Source organism: Triturus cristatus, chromosome 8 (genome assembly GCF_964204655.1).
Source record: "Triturus cristatus chromosome 8, aTriCri1.1, whole genome shotgun sequence".
NCBI lineage: Eukaryota > Metazoa > Chordata > Amphibia > Caudata > Salamandridae > Triturus > Triturus cristatus.
In genome coordinates, this window is record NC_140591.1 from 279046730 (window position 1) to 279068168 (window position 21439).

Below are 21439 nucleotides of genomic sequence, written 5' to 3' on the forward strand. Positions count from 1 at the left end.
ACTCAAAACAAAACCACCTACAGTACATCACCAATTTATATTGCAGTACTGGAAAAATTCACTGTATTTCAAAACGGGTAAATAACATTAATAAAACATTTACAGTCTTGTCTCGTGCCCACGGCTATATTAGGTTTTGTAAATGTTGATCACAAGAATCTAACAAGTTGAATGATAAAAATGGAGCAAAAAACAATAAAAAATACTTAACCACAGAAACAGAAGTCCGATAGTGTTCAAGGTAATTTGTTAATTAATGTGAAACACTTATGTGAAGTTTCTTTTTATTCAACAAACACTACAAACTACTTGTTACTCAGAGGGCAATCTAATATAATTGGGAGGCTCCAGTCTATATTTGGGGCAATCAAGTGAATGAACACTTATTTGCCATGTCTGGCAAAAGAATGTACACGTACTAGTCCTTTAAAGTTGTTATTGAGGAATTAAACAAATGCATCGATTTTCTCTAGTATGTAGCATCTGCCTTACGAATGAGGGCTAGACCAAAGTATTTTTAACACTCAGATTAAATCTTTACAAAATAAAGTGTGTGTGTACCTTTCAATCTCATTGGGCTAAGGTAGAGGAGTTTAAGATCGAAGCCTCCTAAGCTTTGGCAGAGGAGCTGAGGCAACCTGTGACAGGCCTGCCTGACAGGTTGATTTGAAAACCTACATCTATCCACCTGTTGAAAATATTCCAATTCAAATTGATGTAGTTTTGCAACACCCTGATCTTTACAAGTGTAGTTCTCTGGTCTGAGGCCTGGTGCCTGGGTTGCAATTTATTTAGCATTTTCTTCCACGCTTTTCTTTAAAGATTTCTGCTCATACACATTGGAACGTACAGCATTCTATAAGATGTAAGCCCATTCTATTGTAAAATTTCTGAATCAAAGAAGTCACTCATTGCAGACAACGAAATATTTGCTCCAGTTGCCTTTAGCCAGGTCATACCTGCTGGTAAGTGGCGCTGGAACAATTTTCAGAGTGGAGGTGCAGCCATCAATGTCACTGCATTGAAGTCCTAGGGATTGTGAAAAATCCAAGCGTCTCCGAAAGAGCGTTTTTTGCAAATGAGTCACTCTAATTCAGCAATAGAGAGGTATGTAGCTGGCGATGCATTTTGGTGCACACTGTCTTAAATATAGTATCTGGGGCTCAGCGAGACCTCGTCTGGCAATTCGGAAGTTAATTCCCCACAGATCAGAATGGAGAAGAGGGGGGGGGGGGGCACAGGCCTGCCCTCACTGGAACATTATTGTTTAGCCCTAGATTTGGCACAAATGGCATGCATGCACCACCAGGTCAAAGACCCCATGTTGTGGGTTAGGATTGAACAAAGACTCTGGGAGGCATCATTGGGATTACAGGCCCTCTATCTTCCCGACCCTCTGCCGCCAACTCATCCAATCCCATGATGAAAGCCATGTACGCTGCCTGGATGCCGGCCCACAAGTTTTATTCAGTGGATGTGCATCTTTATGACAAAACTCCAAGTTGGAATAATGCTGGCATTCGCATAGGAGGGACCATGCTTGTCTGGGGCCCTCGGCGCAGAGCTGGGATTCTGACTCTTAACGCTTCTGATCTCCGCTGGGGAACTCACGTCCTTTGAGATGCTACAGGAAGAATTTGGCTTGTTGCTTACCAAACAATGTCGATATATACAATTACGTCATTGTCTGCTGAGCAAATTGGGTCTCCAACCCTGGACCATTCCCTGTTCCCCGGTGCTCTCTTACCTCAACACTTGGGGCCAGCTTAAAGCAGGAATGTCTGGGTTATATAACTCCTGATTCGTCATCTTTACTCTCAGCCACAATTAGCTAGCCTCAGGACAACCTAGCAAGCTCATCTGTAGGTGGAATAGGACGAGGGAGACTCTACAGGACTTTTGGTGGCCCTGGAACGAGGAGTCCGTGAGGCACGGATGAAAATCATTTTTTTTAAGATCCTTCAGGGCTGGCACTGGACACCGGCGTGGCTCCAGGCTGCAGGGTTGCTCCCTTATTCTGCCTGTTGGCGATGTGACCATGCATTCTGTGATATGGTCCATATTTTGCTGGACTGTCCCACCAAACACTCCTTCGGGACATCAATTGAGTCGATGCTCCTGGAATCTATGGGTTTGCCCTCACCACTTCCAGACCCCCTAGTTCTCATTTCCAAATTGACCCGCCATGCTCGCTGATTGTTCGTCACTGCCCTTACAGCTGCCAAAATCGGTATTTTGTGACGGTGGCGCTCTCCACAATTGCCATCACATGAGGAATGGTTTGCGGAGATGTACAAGACTGTATCATATGAAAAGATTATTTGCAATTTAATGGACAAAGCAGATACTTTTCTTCTTATCTGGTCCCCCTTTTTGAAGATGCCCCCCCTTACCTCATAGGTCGCTTTGACTCTTGCTGTTTCCTTATTACCTTAATTGTACTCACCATGCCCTCCCTCACGTTCTTCCCTTCTTTGTAATTTACATCTTTCTTCCCTTCTTTCTCTCTCCTTCTTCTCTTCCTCTCTTCACTTTCTTCCTTCTGTAGCTTATTCTCTCACCCCTCTCTTCCCTTTTCTATCTCTCTTCAATATTTTATATATAAGTATTGTTTGCTATTGGTGCTTGTATCTTAATCAGCGTTTGTATCTTTATATTGGTATAAGCTGGACTTGCATGTCACTGTATTTGCTGTTATTTCTCAATACTTAATTTTATCATTAAAATAATTGCTATACAAAAATATATATATATATATTATTAAAGCATGGTGTGGTAGTGTGCTGTAATTTACAGACCGCACATTTTCCATTGAAATGCCCATTAAAGTTACACAGACATGCAGTTTTACAGATAAAACTATATTCTCTATAGGGCAAAAGTGATAATGTTTCAGCGAATATTTATCATTTTTACTACACCAAGTAAAGTGTCTTTATTGTATTAAAATCTTTGTTTCCATCACTCTTCAGAATTGCATTCAAGTGCACTCCATTTTTCTTTTCCTAACTGGTGATATACTTTCAAATGTGTGTACAGTTCATTTATGAGTATTTACATTCTGTGCGTTAATAAATAAACATTAAAATCCTACTTCCTTTCATCAGCCCAGTAGGTTTGTTACATAGTTCACCTTACCAAATCCTCTTGATTTTCAATCATAGAAAGAAAAGTAAACACCAGTCTCCATTTTAAAAGAGAAAGCAGCAAATTGTCAGAAATCCTAGCCTGGCATTTGACCTCCATCTTTAAACGTACAGCAAATGTGACAAGATAAACACAACAATTTAAAGTCATCTTTATTGCTCATTCACCTTCTGAACTCCGGCATGGTTATTTTGGTACTGCTGCAGCATCTTCATAGCCCTATTTCCAACACCTATGAAGCTCCACAAACCACTGACCCGATTGCATGGCAGTGTGTTTTAAACAAGTTACCTTTTGACACAAATATGCAACAATACATAGCAGATCAGGTATCACCCCTCGAGCCAGATTCTCCCCCCTTTAAAATTGCTTTGTGCGTTCTATTTGCCCAGTGATGCACTTCATCTAGATTGGAACTTCAGCTAAGTAACCTTTTCATCCAGAATTCAAAGCATTTTCTTTTGCATTTCTCAACATGCAAATCATCTTGGCAGTCTGTGATCACAGGTGTGACTTGGGTAGTGGGTTACATTAAAAATTAAACAAAATGTGTTTCCTTGTTAAGCACCTCTAGATAACAAGGTTGTGAAATAATATAAATATATCTGCACAGTTGCTCTACTTTCAAATGTGCCCCTCATAACCTCATATATCTTCTCTGTAGACTCTTTAAGTGGTCATGAGGGTGGAGCCTGCAGAGTCCTTGGAAGACCACCAATCCTTTGGGCTCCGGCTCATCATCTTTCTTGAGGTTGCGTAAAGCTCCTGAGGCTCAGAGGGATTAAAGAATGTGCCATTTTTGTGTAGTGGGAGATGCACCGGCCCTCCTAAAGCACTGCCACTGAAACTAGAAGGCTGACACTGGCTGCAGAACAGCTCTCCCACTCACAGAGCTTTCAAGATGGCCACAGCGCTGCAATGATGATGCATAGCAGCTACATGCCCAGCTGTGCAATTCCACAAAAAGTCACTATTTTATTCAGAATTGAAGGTGAAATCTAACACCAAACACCACCAACTGCCAGAATGGCATAGGGTTTTCTCACATCTGAAGTGGCAGTAACAGCAGGAGAAACCAGAGTGGTGCTTGATTTGGAACAGAGTGGAAGGGTGTTGCCATTCAGTGACTGGGGCCCTGCCTGCTGCACATGACTGTAGACCGAAAAATAGTGGATTCTCTTACCAAAGGGATGTGGCATTTCGTAACTTATACAGGGGATACGGGTGTCCATCCTGACACCTTTTTTCTGCAGAATGACCCTGCTAATGGAAGCAAATTCATCCAGACCCCTCTGATGTGTCTATAACCAAAGGTAAATTGATGCTGCTGGTGAGCAACTTGGAAAAAAAATCTTAGCAGATTGGAAGTAAGATCATCTCCTTGGAAGGCACTTATTGAGAAAGACTGAGGCAGATATTAATGTACTGGACAGTAACGTTACCAGAAGAGAGATTGGTTCATGAGAAGCTTATTCTAAGAGGTACAAGCACTTTCAGAGTGTTTTGTTACATCTATTGTGTAGCGTTACTCCAAGTTAGGTCTCGTTGAAAATGCTACAGGGAATTCTTTACTGTGATGCCTTGAGTACCCTCTTAAACAGATGGACCACTCAGATTTTGTTGATGTCTGCTGTATTAGGGTGACTGTTGCTGCGCCTCTTGATGGTCCTATGTGTTACTGGACTTACTACATAAGAACGGGCTTGTAGTCGAAAGAGAATCTTCTGATCGCAGAATTGGATGACTCATGGCAATGAGAACTTCTAAACAAAGAACTTCTTTCTTCACAGTTATAAGATTCATGTTTTTCTGGATTTGAGCTGTCCTTCCCTGTTGGACAGGGTACACTTGCAGGTTGTGAAAAAAAGAAAAAACACACCCTAGGGCGGTTTATTGCTTTTCCCTGCTAACATATTTCAGCAGGGGAGAAAATGCACAGCTTCTCCTGTCTTGAAGCTGCCTGTAGTTTCCTTACCCTGAGCAAAGGGACGTTAAGATAGATACTGCTGAGCGCATAGGTCCTTTTATACTTCATGCTTATTTATGTGTTTTTCCCAGTTTTTGGCTTCAGGTTTTATTGTCATTCCCTCCCCGAACTCCTCTGCACTGGCTCATTTCCTGATTTCAGGGTATTACTTACAATGTCTATTTATTTGGTGATGCCGCAATGTAAGTAATTTGTTCTGGTTACACTATCTGTACTGCTTTGCTCACAATACTGAGTGGTTTGTCAAATGCACTGTCTGGATGTGATGTATAGTGCTGTAATAAACCTACTTGTAAGACCAAATCATGCTTATAAAGGGAAGGAATGTGGTTGGAAGGACAAAACAATCTTAAAAGCCTGGCCACTTGGACACACTCAGCCGGGGAAATTTTAACCACATATGATATTTGTGTTTATTTCTCACCTGTTTCTGACGCTGCTGATCACAGTCTCTCTGAGGTATGTCTGTCTACAGTAGGTTACTCTTCATCACTTCCTTCCAGGCTCCAGGTTCCTAAGGGTCTGAGTGTCAATGGCAGCTTTTTGCAAAATGGACCCCACCTACAGATCTTTTAACGACAATTTGCCACTCAAGAAATATAGATTAACATTCATTGAACTACTTTTATATAATTTTGTATGGAAATGTGTGTCCTGTCCTCTGAAATTTTCATCTCGCCAAAATCACCTCTCTGTAGACAACACTGTGGAATCTAGATCCTCTCTTTTGTTGCTTGTCCCAGTTGACTCACTGCCATTATCCTCTTTACCCATAAGACTGCTTTCAAAACTCTGGACCTCATTTAGAGTTTGGATTGCTAGCCCCCTGATCAGGGGCAGCTAGTATGCAACTGCTGCCTGACAGGTGCCTCCATGTTGTTACTTTACATAATGTTCAAGGCCAACAGATAAATGGAAAGATGCTAAAGGCAGAATTACAATGCCCATAATTTATCCTATAAATATATAAATGAGACCTTCACAAATATATCATTGAGCTCAGTAAGACATACATTTTATTGTTTGCAACCACCACTGATTACCCTTCTGACTACATGGCAAGAAATATCAACGGTGTATGTATTTACAAATGCCATTACAGATCAACTGCATGCATTGTTTTGAAGACATCAGGTTAGTTTGAAAGTCAAATGTTTATGTAGTAAAAAAACCTAAGGCAGTAATGCATGCCATTATTTAAAAGAAAGTGAGAGATCTAAATCTTTGTGAAGGTAATTCAGAAATAAATACATGTAAAACAATATGAAATCACTTTTGATAATGCGCTTGCAGTATAGTTTTTGGGAAGTGGAGCAGAGAAATGGAACATGAGGGAACATGAAATATCTCATTGAGAGCTAGAATGTCGATACTGACAGATGAAAGAAAGCAAAAGTAACTTTTTAATACTGTTTCCAATTCTTAGCAACTTGTGATGCTGTTAAAAATGCCATATGTGATGGCCGTAGCAGCGTTATTGATATGAATTTAGTTATTGTCAAGCGACATTCACACTGTTATCAATTGTAATGTAGTTACTAGAATAGTGTATTTTAGCTTGTGTGTGTTTTTGTGATAATGATTATAATAGCTATATACCTACATTTCTTAACATTTTAATCTCTTTAATGTGGTTACAGATCGAACATTACTCAGAACCGTATTTCAATGAATGTCTATTTGTGCAGCACAAACTGCAGTTAAGCAATATTACGTTTAGAACTTAATAATATGTCTTGAAATTTAAATCCACAAAGGACCTGTGTTGCTAGAGTTCTCATACTGCCTCAGAATGTATTCTTTCACATATCATCCATCACAAAGTTTATCCCAGATGCCACCCTTATTTAGGCTCTCCCAATCCTCTGTCTCCTTCACCTTTAACCCTATTGCCTTATTCTCTCCTTACACCCTCTTTCGCTAATCATCTTTTTGTACATGTTTGAAACACCAGGGTGTTATATCCATTTTATAGTGTTGTTGTAGGAAAGTGCCTCTTTTTGTATGATCATTTCCCGAATTTTGGACTGATGCCACTAGTTTTTCAACTATGTAGTGCACTGGGCCTTGCTGTCCTGGTCCTGGTGCATGTGTATGTGCAATTGCTATTCCCTGTTTGGCATAGCTTACTTAGAAGACCCTCTTGTATAGTTCTCTGGGTAACCGGGGCTAGTAAGTTAAGTGCCACTAGGGGACTGCTGTGTTATATTCCATATAGGTGCCCCAATATGGGCTCAGGTAACATCCTAACCTTTCACCTGTTTTCTTCCCTACATTACACACATAACGGTTCTTAGGGACTGACCTTTTACCTAGATACGACCCTGAACACAGAACACAGGATTTTCCCTGGTAAAAGCCTCATACATTATGCATGAGGATTCTTGGAACCTCAGCAGGACTACCATCTCCTGTATAATAACTATGTATAAAGTTAATTCCCGACGTCATCCTAAGTCCGACAAGTGGCACAGCCGGGACTTCCCTGCCGACACACTGACGCGAGACGCTGAGGTTCCTGCATGCAGATACTCCAGCTCGCAGTGGTCTAACATCCCTTGTGGGGTGTCCAACTCGAGACCAAGACGGGGGTCCCACAGTCTCTCACTTCAGGTAATGGGGTTGACTTTATCCTAGCGGGATTCTTGGCTTAACACCTACACACATGCTAGGTACACTTAGGTACATCTAGTTAGGATTGCATCGTATGAGTACGCATTTTATTGCCCTGTATTTTATATACTTGCCTGTACTCATGGTTATAGCAAAATGGTAGAAATCTACCATCCTTTTACTTTCTTAGTGCTTGTAATCATTTATATCTGTTTGTCTGGTGGTTGTTTCAGCACACCTATTTTACACTAGAATGACGACTGTTCAATAAATGCTTATTGAAAAAAGTCCATACAATTATTCTGTGTATCTCTCTGAGACCAAGTGTGCACGAGTGACTGAGCGAAAAGTAGTACACTGTTTCCACGATCCTGAGGGATCAGGGTTGTCATGTTCGATAGTTGCCAAGAACTATTCTCTCCTTGGTAAGAGGAGTTTCTAGTGGCACTGTGGGGTAGCTGGTACACAGGCCAACATACCCAGTGGGGGTGTCTAAAATCAGTCTGACACCAATCCTTCAGTGTATGTTGTCTAAACACGCAGATCCTATATAGGTACTACACAACAACAGCACTCGTGCCACTGTTTGGGCAAAGTGGAAACATAGCTCTACGTCTCCCATCACAACCTAGTTGGGTAGCTTCTAAACTGCCATCTTAACATGGAAAAAGAACTCTTTTGCCAGGTCCAAACCTTTGTTTTTAATATCTATATTCACCCCCTAAGGGAGGCCTTATTAGCGCTTGAGTCAGTGTGCTGACATTAAAAAGGAGGACATGTCGAATTTATACCTTACATGTCTTGACAGTAAAACAGTAAAAACTCGCAATTGTCATTTTTATTGCAGTAAGGCTCGTAGCTCCATTGACTAACATGGAGTTTCACTATCCCACATGCTAAGTGGTAACTTCCTATATGGGACCATCGAATATGGTACTTTAAGGTATAAAATGAAATGTAGCATTAAACCAGAGTTATTACCGGAGCTGGATTTAGAGTAACTTTTAAGGCAAAGGTGACTGTAGAAAGTTACGGCTTTGTTACCAAAACCTCCCATAGCCCTTTCTGGCGTCAGGCTTCTTCCCTGCTCTGAAGTGTGAAGCGCTCCCAGGAACAGGGAACAAAGAGAACTGTTGGTGGGAGGAGGTGTGGCCTCCTTATTTATTTATTTATTTTATTTAAGCAATTTATTGAGCGCGCAAATACCCAGGGGTGTCTCGGCGCTATAGGACAACTTAAACGAAACAGACAGGAGAGACAGAGAGTATTATTGGAATAGCCATGTTTTTATGTTCTTCCGAAAAGATAATAAAGTAGGGGAACTTTTGATATGTAGTGGAAGTTTGTTCCAGAGTTTGGATGTTGCCACGATAAATCTCCTGTCGCCCCAGGTGGCTCTCTTGGTTCTAGGAACCATTAGCAGCTGATTAGAGCTGGAACGTAAGGTCCTGTTGGGTCTGTACAGGCAGAAGCTTTTCTTAAGGAATTCGGGGCCTGAGCCGTGGATTGCTTTATAGGCTATACACAATGCCTTAAATTTAGTCCTGCTTTTGATGGGTAGCCAATGAAGCTGTCGTATGACTCCTGAGATAGGTTTGAATTTGGGAGTGCCTGAAAGAATCCTAGCTGCGGCATTCTGTACCATTTGCAATTTTTGCAGGACTTTTTCTTGTGCGTTAATAAGTAGACCATTACAATAGTCTATTTTAGACATGACAATGGTACTAATAAGAGTTTTTCCTGCACTAGGAGGAAGAAAGGGTAGAAGCTTCTTTATCATTCTGATGGTGTAGAATGAGGATGAGGTGACATAATTAGCGTGTGGCATGAATGATAACTTATCATCAAATAAAACTCCAAGGTTTCTGACCTTAGTGACCGGAACCGGGGGGGAGCCTAGTTCCTTTGGCCACCAGGAGGTCGACCAACTGGGTTGTGGCTTCCCAAAAATCATCACCTCAGTTTTGTCGGAGTTTAGTTTCAGACAGTTATTTGACATCCATGTGCAGATGGTGGACATTCCTTTTTTAAAATTGTTTGCGATTGAATTTCCATTTTCATATATTTCTATTACAATCTGGGTGTCGTCAGCATAAGATGAGAGTCGCAGATCGTAAGCTTTTATGATTCTAGCAAGGTCTGCAACATAAAGATTAAACAACGTAGGGCTTAGTGAAGAACCCTGGGGGACACCGCATGGTTGGGAAAAGGGAGGAGAGAAAAAACTGCCCAATTTTACCTGTTGTGATCGATTGGCTAGAAAGGAAGCTAGTAAGGCCTTGGCTCTGTCTTTGATCCCAATGGCTGAGATACGGTTGATTAGGATAGAATGGTCCACCGTATCGAATGCTGCTGAGAGATCCAGCAGCACCAAAACTGCAGCCCCGCCCTTATCCATAGTTGTTGGTATTTCATCAGCTGTTTTAATGAGAGCTGTCTCTGTCCCATGTCCTTTCCTGAATCCGAATTGGGTTTCATCTAAGCAGTTGTTGTTTTCGATATATTCGGCCAACTGAGTGTTCATCACCTTTTCTATGATTTTTGCTGGAAAAGGGAGACCTGCTATGGGTCTGTAGTTGCAACAGTCAGAAGGGTTGAGTTGTTTTTTTTTAGAAGAGGTCTGATTACTGTTTCTTTCCAGATGGAGGGGTATATTCCTGTTTCAAACATGGAGTTGCAGATTTTGGCCAATTCAGGGGCAATAATTTCTGGAATGATTTTTATTATATTAGGTGGGCAAGGGTCATTGGGGGATCCTTCAGCAGGATGGCAACCGGGCAGTGGTTACAGCTTCAGAGAGACTGCCACTTCAGTGAAGTAAATGCTGATCACACTCTAGCATGCCTAGAAAATGCTGATCACACTCTAGTGTACCTGGTCCTTTGTGTCAATAGAGCGGCTGGCACCTACAGAGGAAGGAAAGCCGATTGCAGAACCGGTGTTTCAGTAGGGGTGGCTCATTATGCTGGGCACACCTTAAAGGTGTGCCCAGAACTCAACACAGTGGAAGAAAAACTTGAGCCATCTTCAATTCACGCAAAGAAGGGTGCTCTGGAATATTTTTTGACCAAACCCTCAGACAGTAATGTATAGTATGAAGAATTGTCCTGTGGAAACTGTTGCCCCGTTGGCTAGTAGGTCCTCCCCACTAACAAACATGAAGCTGGAATAAAAGTAGCACCCCTTGCAGTCTTCAGATCCCTACTTGCCTGGAAAAAATGCAGAAGGACTACCCTGCTGCTCCCTGGACCCATCAAAGAGAGGCTGCACCAAAGACTGGGCTGCAGCTGCTGCACCAGAGAAACCCACAAAGAGGACTGTGCTTGCTGTGCCCACTCACGGAAAAGAGCTCCACTTGTGCCGGAACAGAAGTGGCCCCAAGGGCTAGGTGACTAGCCTCCTGTTATGCAACAGGAATACAAAAGCTAAAGAAGCCTGCACCCTCAAGAGCCGAGCTGCCTAGAAACGCCTGCCCACCACTCGATGTCAAAGTGAACTGTGCGATATAGAGTCCTGACCTACACGAAGTGCCCCCTTTGGCTATAGTAAAAGTGGACCCTGGTTCCCCATCAAAAATGATTTACATACCTGCAAGTAACCACTGAGACCACTGTAACCGAGAGAGGAGTGTACCAGTTGCGACTGGACCTACCCTAGAAACCAGTGGGGCATCGTGGGAGTATGAGTTTTGAGGCAGGAGATGATGCCTGGATGTTCGTGGATTCAAGGGTGGCCTAAGGAAGACTCAACGTGCCTCTTCAGCATGTTGCATTCCCAGCATCAGAACCACTACTTTGCTGGACCACGATAAAGGACAAAATCACAGTGAAGACCATGAGACTGCTGAACCCGACAGGTAACTGTCTTCCTGGACCTGAGTGGTCCTTGTAACTGGCTCCCAACCCGTTGTGGCCTGTCCAAAAGAGTTTTAGTAGCTGTTCTAGCCTCTTTGCTCAAAACCATTAAACTGCTTACAACGATTCATTGTGTTATAAAAATTGAAATACAATGATTTAAGGGAACTTTGAAAAATCATTCACTGGTTTGCCGCAATAGATTTTTGTCATTTTGGTGTCTATTTAAAGGTAAAAAATATACCGTATTTTTATAAATTGGTGTTGGATTTTTATTGATTTGTGTTTCTTACTTACTGACTGTTTTGGTATTCTAAATTATTCCTTTGATAAAACCTGACTGCTCTGTGCCACAGCTTCATAGGACTGAGCTAAAGTTTTTATTAAAGAATCTAATTGGACCTGATGGAGATTGTGACATTACATGGTGAGGTCTCACAACCACAACCCAAAATAATCCACTTTCCTACAGTTGTGTTATGTTGATGGCATTTGTGTAGTACATAGTCTGCCATTAATATGGCCTTGTGCCAGTCTTCTGCTGTCCAGGGGTACCTCCACACAAGTCCAAGGCTTTTATCTTCTGGGAAGACATGTAGTATGTTTTGAGAACTGTGGTGTGGTCCCTCTCTAAGATGGCAGTGTGACCTTTAAGGTATGAGATTGTGGATTGTTTTTTTTATAAAAAGAAACTAAAATGTGTTGTGTTAGATGGCCTGCTCGATGGTTTGGAATATGTATGTGGAATGTTCAGTATAATATATTTTTTTTTTTTGTGATTGGTATCACGTAGGAGCTGAGTGCATAGTGACATCGTTTAACTCCCTGCATAGCATTTCTCTCCGTTGTTGAATGTACGCAATATGTTGTCTCTAATGTATACTTCAATGTTAAGTGAGAGAAAGATATATTACGCTCTATTGTGTTTCTGTGTGGCTCAGTTTGCTGATTAGTGCATGCAGGAAGCTATTTAGAAGATGCCAGTATTGTATATGTGTTTTTTGTTAAGGTATGTTAAAATGATCTCTTCAGTGAGTTCAATTGTTTGTTTGTGTGTGGCATCACACTGAGACAAGTGCTATGGAGGGCAGTGTACAACATCACTATATGTCACATCCTTGCTGTGTTTTTGTGTGATGATCAGTTGAACGCATTCCCTGAAGTGCTGGACAACAGTATGAAATTCAAGCAAGTACTGCAAACTTTATATTTCTTAGTTGAGATAACTGTCATTTAGAGTTAGGTGTACGTTGCCTTTTTTCTGTCGCAAAAGGACTAATTCATAGAATCGATTTGTTTGTGACCACACAAAGGCTTTTCTGCATGTACAATCACAAATTGAGATTTGGTAAGATATTGCAGAATCGCAATTTTGGTTTGAAACCAAAGTCCGAATTGATATTTGGAAGGGGCGTGTTTTAGGGAGCAAGTTCCAATTATTGGTTTGCATTAGTATGTATTAATATTTTTGAGACCGAATTCTGTCACAGAACATTAATCTTTACCACCTACTCAAAGGAGGTGGTAAGCCATTTGCAACTGAAAGGGTGCCCCAATGGCCCCCCCTTCCACTTTTTGAATGTTGACCAAACGTTGTTTAAGAGTAGGCAGTGGTCCCTTGGATCTCTTTCTTCTCTTGAAAAAATTAAACATACACTTTTTTTTTTTTAACTGCATCCCGTTTTGTGGGTTGTATTAAAAAACAATGCAGTCGGAGACTTGGTAGTCTGCTTACCCCAGCAGGCCACCATCCCTGTGATGGCTGTGACTCCTAGTGGGTCGTAATTGGCAACCTAACTCATTATTGATTATGAGGTAGGTCAAATTGCGACCCACTACAAATCTGTAATTTGGAATCTGTCCTATTAGTACATAGGACGATTCGCAAATTTCCACACTGGTTGCAAAAATACTAGCACATATTGCGACCAGTATGTTGCAATCAATGCTACGTACGTCTAGCCCTTAATTCCAGACACTGATGCAAAGGAGCTAATACATGACTAGACGTTAGATATGAAGAACAGGCCAATTAACTTGGGATGAAGGCACTAACATCCAACAGTGCTCCATGCCTGTCAATGTACTATAACAAGATTATGTCTTTCCTTGGTTCTCCAGTGGGTTTTAATGGGTGCTGTGATTGGCAGTGCTGTCATGCTGTGATGGCATAGGAAGGTGAAAGACACAAAAAGTGATTGGAGGAATGCTTGCAATGGGGGGAATGCTTGCAGTAAGTCTAACCACTGGCAGTCTCTCGGGGTAGCATTCCAACCCATTGTTCTTTTTCCCATCATGTCAACTCAGATTAGATCCAGCAATATGCAAATCAGACTTGGGCCTGCTCCAATAGGACCATTCCAACCACGAACTGCCAAGCCAGGTCCTCTCTGAACTGGAACACAAGCATACCACTATCTGTGTCCACCTGATTGGTCCTCTTCAGTCAGGTGTAGCTTTTTTTCAGTGGCACAGTGAGAAAGGCACCCACGTCTGGGCATACTCTTGGCCACTGAGGGCATTACATCTAACACTCAAAATAAGTCTAACCACTGGCAATCGCTTTGGTTGGCATTCCAAGACATTTTTCTTTTGTCCACGTTGGCTCCTCGAATTAGATACAACGATATGCAAATATGTTTTGGTGTTGTTCCAGTAGGAACAGTCCAGCACAAACTGGGGAGAGGAGTTGGCCTAACAGCTGGGCCGGTCAACCTCAAATCTGGGGAACCAAGTTCGTGTCTCGGTAAAGATGCACAACATCCTGTAATTCTGGGCAAATCACTTCATCTTGCCTAACAAAAGTTAATGTGTCCTCATGTAAGGCAACTGGTGCTCGTGTAAAGCGTTCTGATACCCAATACCTTCAGGTCAAGTTTGCGCTATATAAAACTTTGTGGGGAAAAAAAACTGCAGAGGCAGGTTTTTTCATTGTGTAGAGTGGCACAATGGGCGAAAAACGCTAGAATGCTACCCGAGCAAATTCAGAGACCATGATAGCTGCTATTCTGAATCTGCACCTCTTGTGAGTCCTTTCAGGTGAAGAGCCCCAAGATATGTAATTGCAGATGATAAATACTTGGAACCATTGCCCCTTGTGACATCCACACAAATGAGGAGTATACTGCTTCTTTATAATGCTGTGATATTTCTCCAATACAAATTTGATGTTCTGTATACATCTCCTTTTTTTTTTTTTAACATAATATGATGTTTTATTTAACTACAGCTCATCTATGACACTACCCTTATGGGTTCTCTTTATTTATATGATGTGCACTACCGCCTATAGTTATGCTTAGTCATGTAGCCAAATTGTGTATCTATATATATTCAAATGAGATAGTAAACCTATATAATGTATAGATTTTGTTAACATATGGCTTTTGTTTGCTTAGATTTTCCTGCAGTCAACTGGGTTCTTCAGCTTGATTGTCCTGAGGATGCCAGCACCTACATTCATCGAGTAGGAAGGACAGCAAGGTATGTTAAAACTGTGTAGTTATTAGTATTTATTTTTTAAAAGTCAGGTTTTCTTTTTCCACTGTTCACCTGGTTCTCAAAGGAAAAAATTAACGTTGATGTATTAAGGGAACATATTCACTGACCCAAATTGGTGCTCTTGGTCAGTTTGCTAAGAGGACCTTGTTAACTTCCTATCTGACCCGCTGAATTGTATTGAAGATGAAGCATAGCTTGGAGATTAAATCAAATGAAACACAAACAGCTGAACATCCTATACTAAGTTGATAACAAATCCTGAATTGTTGAAGCAAACATTGTAACGAAGAAGCTCCTGGTAGTGGGAAATATGAGATTGTACACGACATTCATCCCAGGTGTGATGATCAAGTTATTAATTGTTTCACTAGTTGGACGATTTCAATCTTTCAGATGGGTTTGAAGATCAACTGTCTATCCAAAACATTTCTAGTAAAATGGGGTACACCGGTATTGTTATATCAGTATCTATTCACACCTTGGTGTATGTTTCTATCTCCCCTTGTGGTACTTTGCCTGCCACTAAAGCCCTCCTTCTGCAATGCCTAAAAATTCATAATTGCAGGTTACACACTGGCCCCAACTTGTTAAATTAACTCTTCCCATATCTTGTTTTATCAAATTGCTTGCTAATAAGCTGCTCTCAGTGATAGCATTGTTTTTACATTACGATCATAGAGAAAGATTTCAATGCAGTTTGTTGGACGTATGTATGGGAGGACCTAGAGCTTGGCGGGTGCAGACCATCCTATTTAAAATGTGTGAGACTACTATTCGCATTGCCCACAGCTAGGATTTAAACAGATAATGTTAGGCAGTACTGCGTCGAAAAAAGGGCACGAGGCAGGGTTTTCACTGTTTCCACTCTTTTTAGATCGAGCCTAGAGCAGCGCATGCGCTGATTGCTCGACTTTTAGTAAGTGTGTTTTCAAAGTGCTACCCACAAGCTTTTCCTGGCCTAAAGCTTGCGTGCATGTGCGCGTGAACGTGCGCAGCCACCATCTGCCTTTCTTATCTCATTAAGCCTTGTTTTACAGTTACGAGCCGTCATGGCTCATTAAGTGCTTTCGCGCGCAACGCGCGCGCACACAACTCCCTCCACCTTTCTTTCCTGCTGCAGCTCCCATCTATGCATTCCGCGCGGCCAATGCTTGTCTTGCTTCTCTTGAGCATAGGGAATCCAGTTTGCAGATAATATAAATACAGCTTGCTTTTAGCTGAAGTTTAGCAAGTCTGCATTCTTTGAAAGAGCTGCTTGGGGCCAGTTTAGGGATCAGTTCCTTTCTCCCAGATACAACAGGCGGGTTTGCTCGAGATGACACCACTGGGAAGAAATCCATGTCAGATTTAGTAATGTTTATGTGAACACCACAGAGAAGGCTTGTAAGAAACACATGTTTTCCGTTTGCATGAGGGACGAAGCACCAAAACCGCTTGCAGTCTCAGATGGTGGCATGAACACGCACTCTCATGAGGCACGAGTCTTCGGGTGGGTTCAATGCCACCTTCTGGTTTGGCCTGGACTCCCAATCACTGGGCACATGGTGCTCGAAAAGAATTGAAACGGATAGTTAACGAATTTAATTTCTGCCCAATTGTTTTAAACTTGATTTTAATAATGCATACTTTTCTGTCTTTTTGTAAAATGGTTATGATATTAGATTATGAATCATTTGAAGTGTTCTCCTCGAGTTAGGTTCAGTGCTGCTCTTCCAGTCAGTTACATTCTTCAGCGTTCTAGCTCTGCGTTTATCCAATAATGTAAATACTATTGTTTTCAAATCAAATGAATAGGGATGCAGCTTCCTCGTGCCCAAGATCGAAGCTTTTATCGAATAATTTCTACTTTTAGGTGCACTTTTTGCACACGCTGTGTGCTGACGAAGTATCTTCACTGTATTCCAAGGTGCATTCACTTCCAAAGACACGTGAGGGATTAGGTGAGGTTTGCTGAGCAGCCAATTATAATATTCTGATGATTATCCCCGTCATCATTACTATAGGTGGCCTGCAAAGTAAAGCTTGTAAAGTCTGGATAGTGCACGGGGAGAGCTTGTTGTAGTATATTGTGCTTTGCTGTGCCCTTCTGCTGGCTTCCTGTGTTTTAGACCTTGAAATACTTGCTATGAGGTGACACTGGTTTCCAGCGTAGATGCTGCACACAAGTTGGCTTATTTCTCACATTGTGTAACATGGAAACAAGTGATATCATTTTGTGCCCAAAACATTCATAAAGTTGTGAACATATTTGGCAAATTACATTGTGGCAAGGAAATACAGGAGGAGTGTTTTTCCTGAAGATTACTGAATGCTGTAATTACAATGGTGGCACGGTTATTGCCAGATGTAAAAGAGAATGTATTATATGTCCCCGATGTTGATTTTTTTTTTTTCTTTTTAACTAGGTGTAACCAAAAAACTCCATAACTCAAACATTTACAACAAGCATTGGCAGAGCCAATAGGTCTCGCCTTTGGGACCTTATAAGTATTTAGTATTGCAGCACAATATCCTTGGTTCAACAACATCAACTGTTGCATGGATAAACACTTATAAGGTCCCAAAGGCAAGACCTATTGGCTATGCCAATGCTTGTTGCATTGGCTGTGGAACCATTCGATAGTAGATTGATAAAAAACTTGAAAGAACGGGCATGCAGCTGGAAGTCAGGAATCATGTTGTATCCTTGTACATGGCTGATGCATTAGTATACCTAAAAACCTGACATGTGCAATTCCTGTACTGCTTTAGGTATTGGAAACCTATAAAACACTATAGGTGTTCAAAATAACCCAGGCCAGATCCAAATTGTACCCATTGGGTGGGTTGACATACATGCAAAGCGAGCACTGCACAAAACTGTGTCTAGAATGGGTTTCCAAAAGCTACATATACCTGGGAATATGTTACCCAAAACATAGAAGACAGACATTGAATGGAACAAATTATAGCTGGCTTGAAAGCATCAATACCATTCTGAAACAGGCAAAGTGTCCATAACAAAAATGGTGGTCTTGTTTTGGTGCCTTTAACGTTTCATAGGTCTCTTTATTGAATCCAACACATTGTATTCAAAGCACTAGATGAGCTGCCACCCTCTGATATAGCTGAAAGACTTGGCATATCAAATTAGAAACCTTAAAGGTGACACGGAGTAGTGGAGGCTTATAGATCCCAGATATGTCGCTTTATTACATTGCAACTTGGCTACAGCTCATTGGTTAGATGACTAGGGAAACTGGATAATAACACTGCTGAGAGGAACACACGATGATACACCGCTAAAAGACCTTCTCATGATGGGTGTATGAATCTCAAGTCACTTACCATACCGAATTAGACAGGTGTGTCAGATCTGAAAGAGAGAAATTAAAGTCATAATGAAATACTCTCTGTGCACACTAGATATGCCTTTGTGAAGCATCAAACCATTATAAAAAAAGGCAGACCAGATGTGGAGATGGAAATGGACATGTAAGTTACTGGGTGACTTGTACCCATACAGATAATTTATCACATATGGAAGCACAGGAGCACTTAAGAATAGGACAAATCTTACGATATGCTTGCATTGGTTTCAGATAGTAAGAGAAATAGGGAACACATTCTCAGACGCCCCGACACCATACAGACTATGGTAACTACAGGAAAGTGGATTATTATTTGAGGTGGTCGACTGTCCACCTCAATGATAAGGCCAACATCTGCTAGATGTTACACAAATTAACTGAAATAAACCTGTGCTCAATCTCTGGTAACATGACGCAAATCGGTCAGGCTTAAATCCAAAGGCAATGTGTTCAGTATTTAATCAGTGCATACACTAGAAAAAGTTATACAAAACACAATAAACTTCCACAGCAAATTTTAAAACAAGGAGAAAATGTTATAGAAACGTAAGAACAAAACAACAAGAATCCAATAAGGGGAACCAGAGATATGCATTTTCAAAGATTTAAGTGAAAATACTGCTCAATCAGGTGCCTGTGGAAGCAGTAGACCTGGACCCAATTGAAAGCCGTCCACGATGGGTCCCAAGTTGGATACAATGAGTGGATTGGTGTCTGTCAAAGTCAAAAAGTTTCTAAGTCCCAATGCAGAAAGAGTCTTTTTCATTTTTGAGAAGAAAATTCTCCTTGAGCTGGCTGCCGCTGAAATTGTAGCTGCTGCTGTGGAACCGAAGGCTGGATAGTTGAAGCAGGTTGGTCTGTTTGAAGCTTTGGAGATTTCTTGCTGAAAATATTTTACGTCCCAACAAAAAATGGAACTTAGACTTTTTTATCAGGTGCAGGGCTTGGGCCTAAAATTCTGTCTGACACTGTGAAACTGCAGGTTGGATACTTAATCCTGCATGTCCTGCTGGAGCTCTAGACGAAACGTTTTCCAAAGTTTCCAGACTTTCGTCTTGTGCCCGAACAATAACAGGAGTACACTTCTGAAGGTCCAGGACCTCAGCGGATGCACTTAAAGAGCATCGGTGGCCAGCAGCATAGTCCACTCCAGCACAAATTGCCACTCCCGGGCATTTGGGTACTTGCTGGAAAAACACCTCTTGCAGCTTGTGGTGTCTCTGTAACCACACAGCAAGCTGACCCTTGGAGTCCACTTCTTTGTCCTGGGTACAAGTGCAAGCAGGTCAGCCTTTCACAGCAAATCTCATTCAAAGGCACCAGGTCCAGCTCTCTTCTGATCTTCCGCAGGTCCAGAAAGTGTTTTGAGGAGGTGCCTTGAGGTGCCACCTTTATGCCTCGCGTCAGCTATTGAGTGGGGGAGGGAAGGCTCCTGGCCACTATCTAACCGAAGGGTAAAAGTTTCTGGGGCAACCCTGCCCACTTTTTCAACAGCTCCTGCTTGCCCTTCTGCAGACAATCCCAAAGTGTGCCTCACTCTCAAAGAGGGGATACCCTTCTCCTCTTGTAAAGAGCCTGTGTGACATCCCAGAGGTGTGGCTGGGGTCATGCACAGTCCCCTCTGCTGTTGTCACTTAAAAACTTTTTTTGGGGTAGCCTTCCTCCCACTCGGTTTTGTACCAGCCTGACAAGGGTGACAAAAGCTAGGTCCTTTCCCGATGTTGCTTAACATTTAATTGTGACAGAGAAGGTCCCTTTTAAAGTACGTTGCATTCTTGAGCCCAACACAACTGTTCTTCCTTCTGGGGGAAGAAAATATCTCCCCGCTCGCAGGCCATGTCTCTACCCTGGAAGCAGTTTTCACACCTCTTTCACTCATAATTTATGCTTGATACTGGCTGAATAGTTGCTGGAGACCTCATGCAAATAAGCATCCAGCCATTTCAGGCAAGGTAAAGGTAACTTTCTATAGCTTTAAAGCCTGCTGGCGAGGGCTATACTGGTTGTTAAAATCCCTGAATCCAAGTTATATGTGGCGAGTGCCATTAACGAAGATGAGGTCCTTTAACAATGGATATAGCCTTAAGCAGAAGGGCTATAGGGTATAGCCCAAGGCAGAATGGCTACAAGGGTATAAGACAATTCTACCCAGTGAGGGTGGAATGTTCTAAATTAAAAAGGGAGAAACAGAAATATAAACATTGGAATGCTGGAGCTCCGGCTTACACCAGAAAACGTAAGTCCGGTGCTACTCCGTTGTCTTCAATGGGGCGTTCATTATTCCAGTGTTATAATAAAAGTTACATTTCCAATATACTTAAGAAAAACCTTCACCATTTAATTAGATTTATATAAAAATAAGCCTTTGAGTGGAGCCCGTGGGTGGTACAAGTCAAACGTTATAGATTAAATTGTATCATTTATACTTTGACTGTTCCTATGTGCTGGCTACAGCATACCCACCGCCAATTTCTTTTTGGGCCTAGTCACTTGGGTAACATGCCATCTTCAATATCCCACATAGTTCACTCTTAAATATTATGCACCTTACCTTGTGGGCAGCAAGGTGCACTTAGGGGTGTTTTAAAATTCGTTCTTCCACCTGTCAAATGGGTGATTTTGAAAGCTCTGTACAGCAGGGTTCAAGCTACTGCTATCAGGCTCCATGTGGTAGGACTTAAGCCATATTTTCTCTTCCACTGTAGTGGATGTGACAATAAGTATTGCAGTCAAACAAGTGGCATTTAACTTTCCATTGGCCTTATAGGAAAGTTATATTTGCCAATCCTGTTTTAAGCCGATTTCGACGTGTTTTAGGGATTATGTCACATACACTGGGAACTGGATAGTAGGTTCCCAGTGTTGGCGTTCAAGATTACCCAAAGGTGATTCCCCCCAAAAAATGAAAACCTCTTGACCATCATTACAGGGGTCATTTTGCAGTGGTAACTTTGTTGGCAATGGGAGGGTGCAGGCGACTTTACAAT

General features: G+C 41.7%; 1 protein-coding gene across 1 annotated transcript in view; it reads left to right on the plus strand.

The window, feature by feature from the left end:
* Positions 1-21439, plus strand: part of DDX10 (DEAD-box helicase 10) — an 867511-nt gene that overhangs the window by 103915 nt on the left and 742157 nt on the right. The window contains exon 9 of the mRNA XM_085621530.1: positions 15000-15084. Within this exon, the coding sequence (XP_085477656.1) occupies positions 15000-15084 (85 nt within the window). The remainder of the gene's footprint in view (positions 1-14999; positions 15085-21439) is intronic.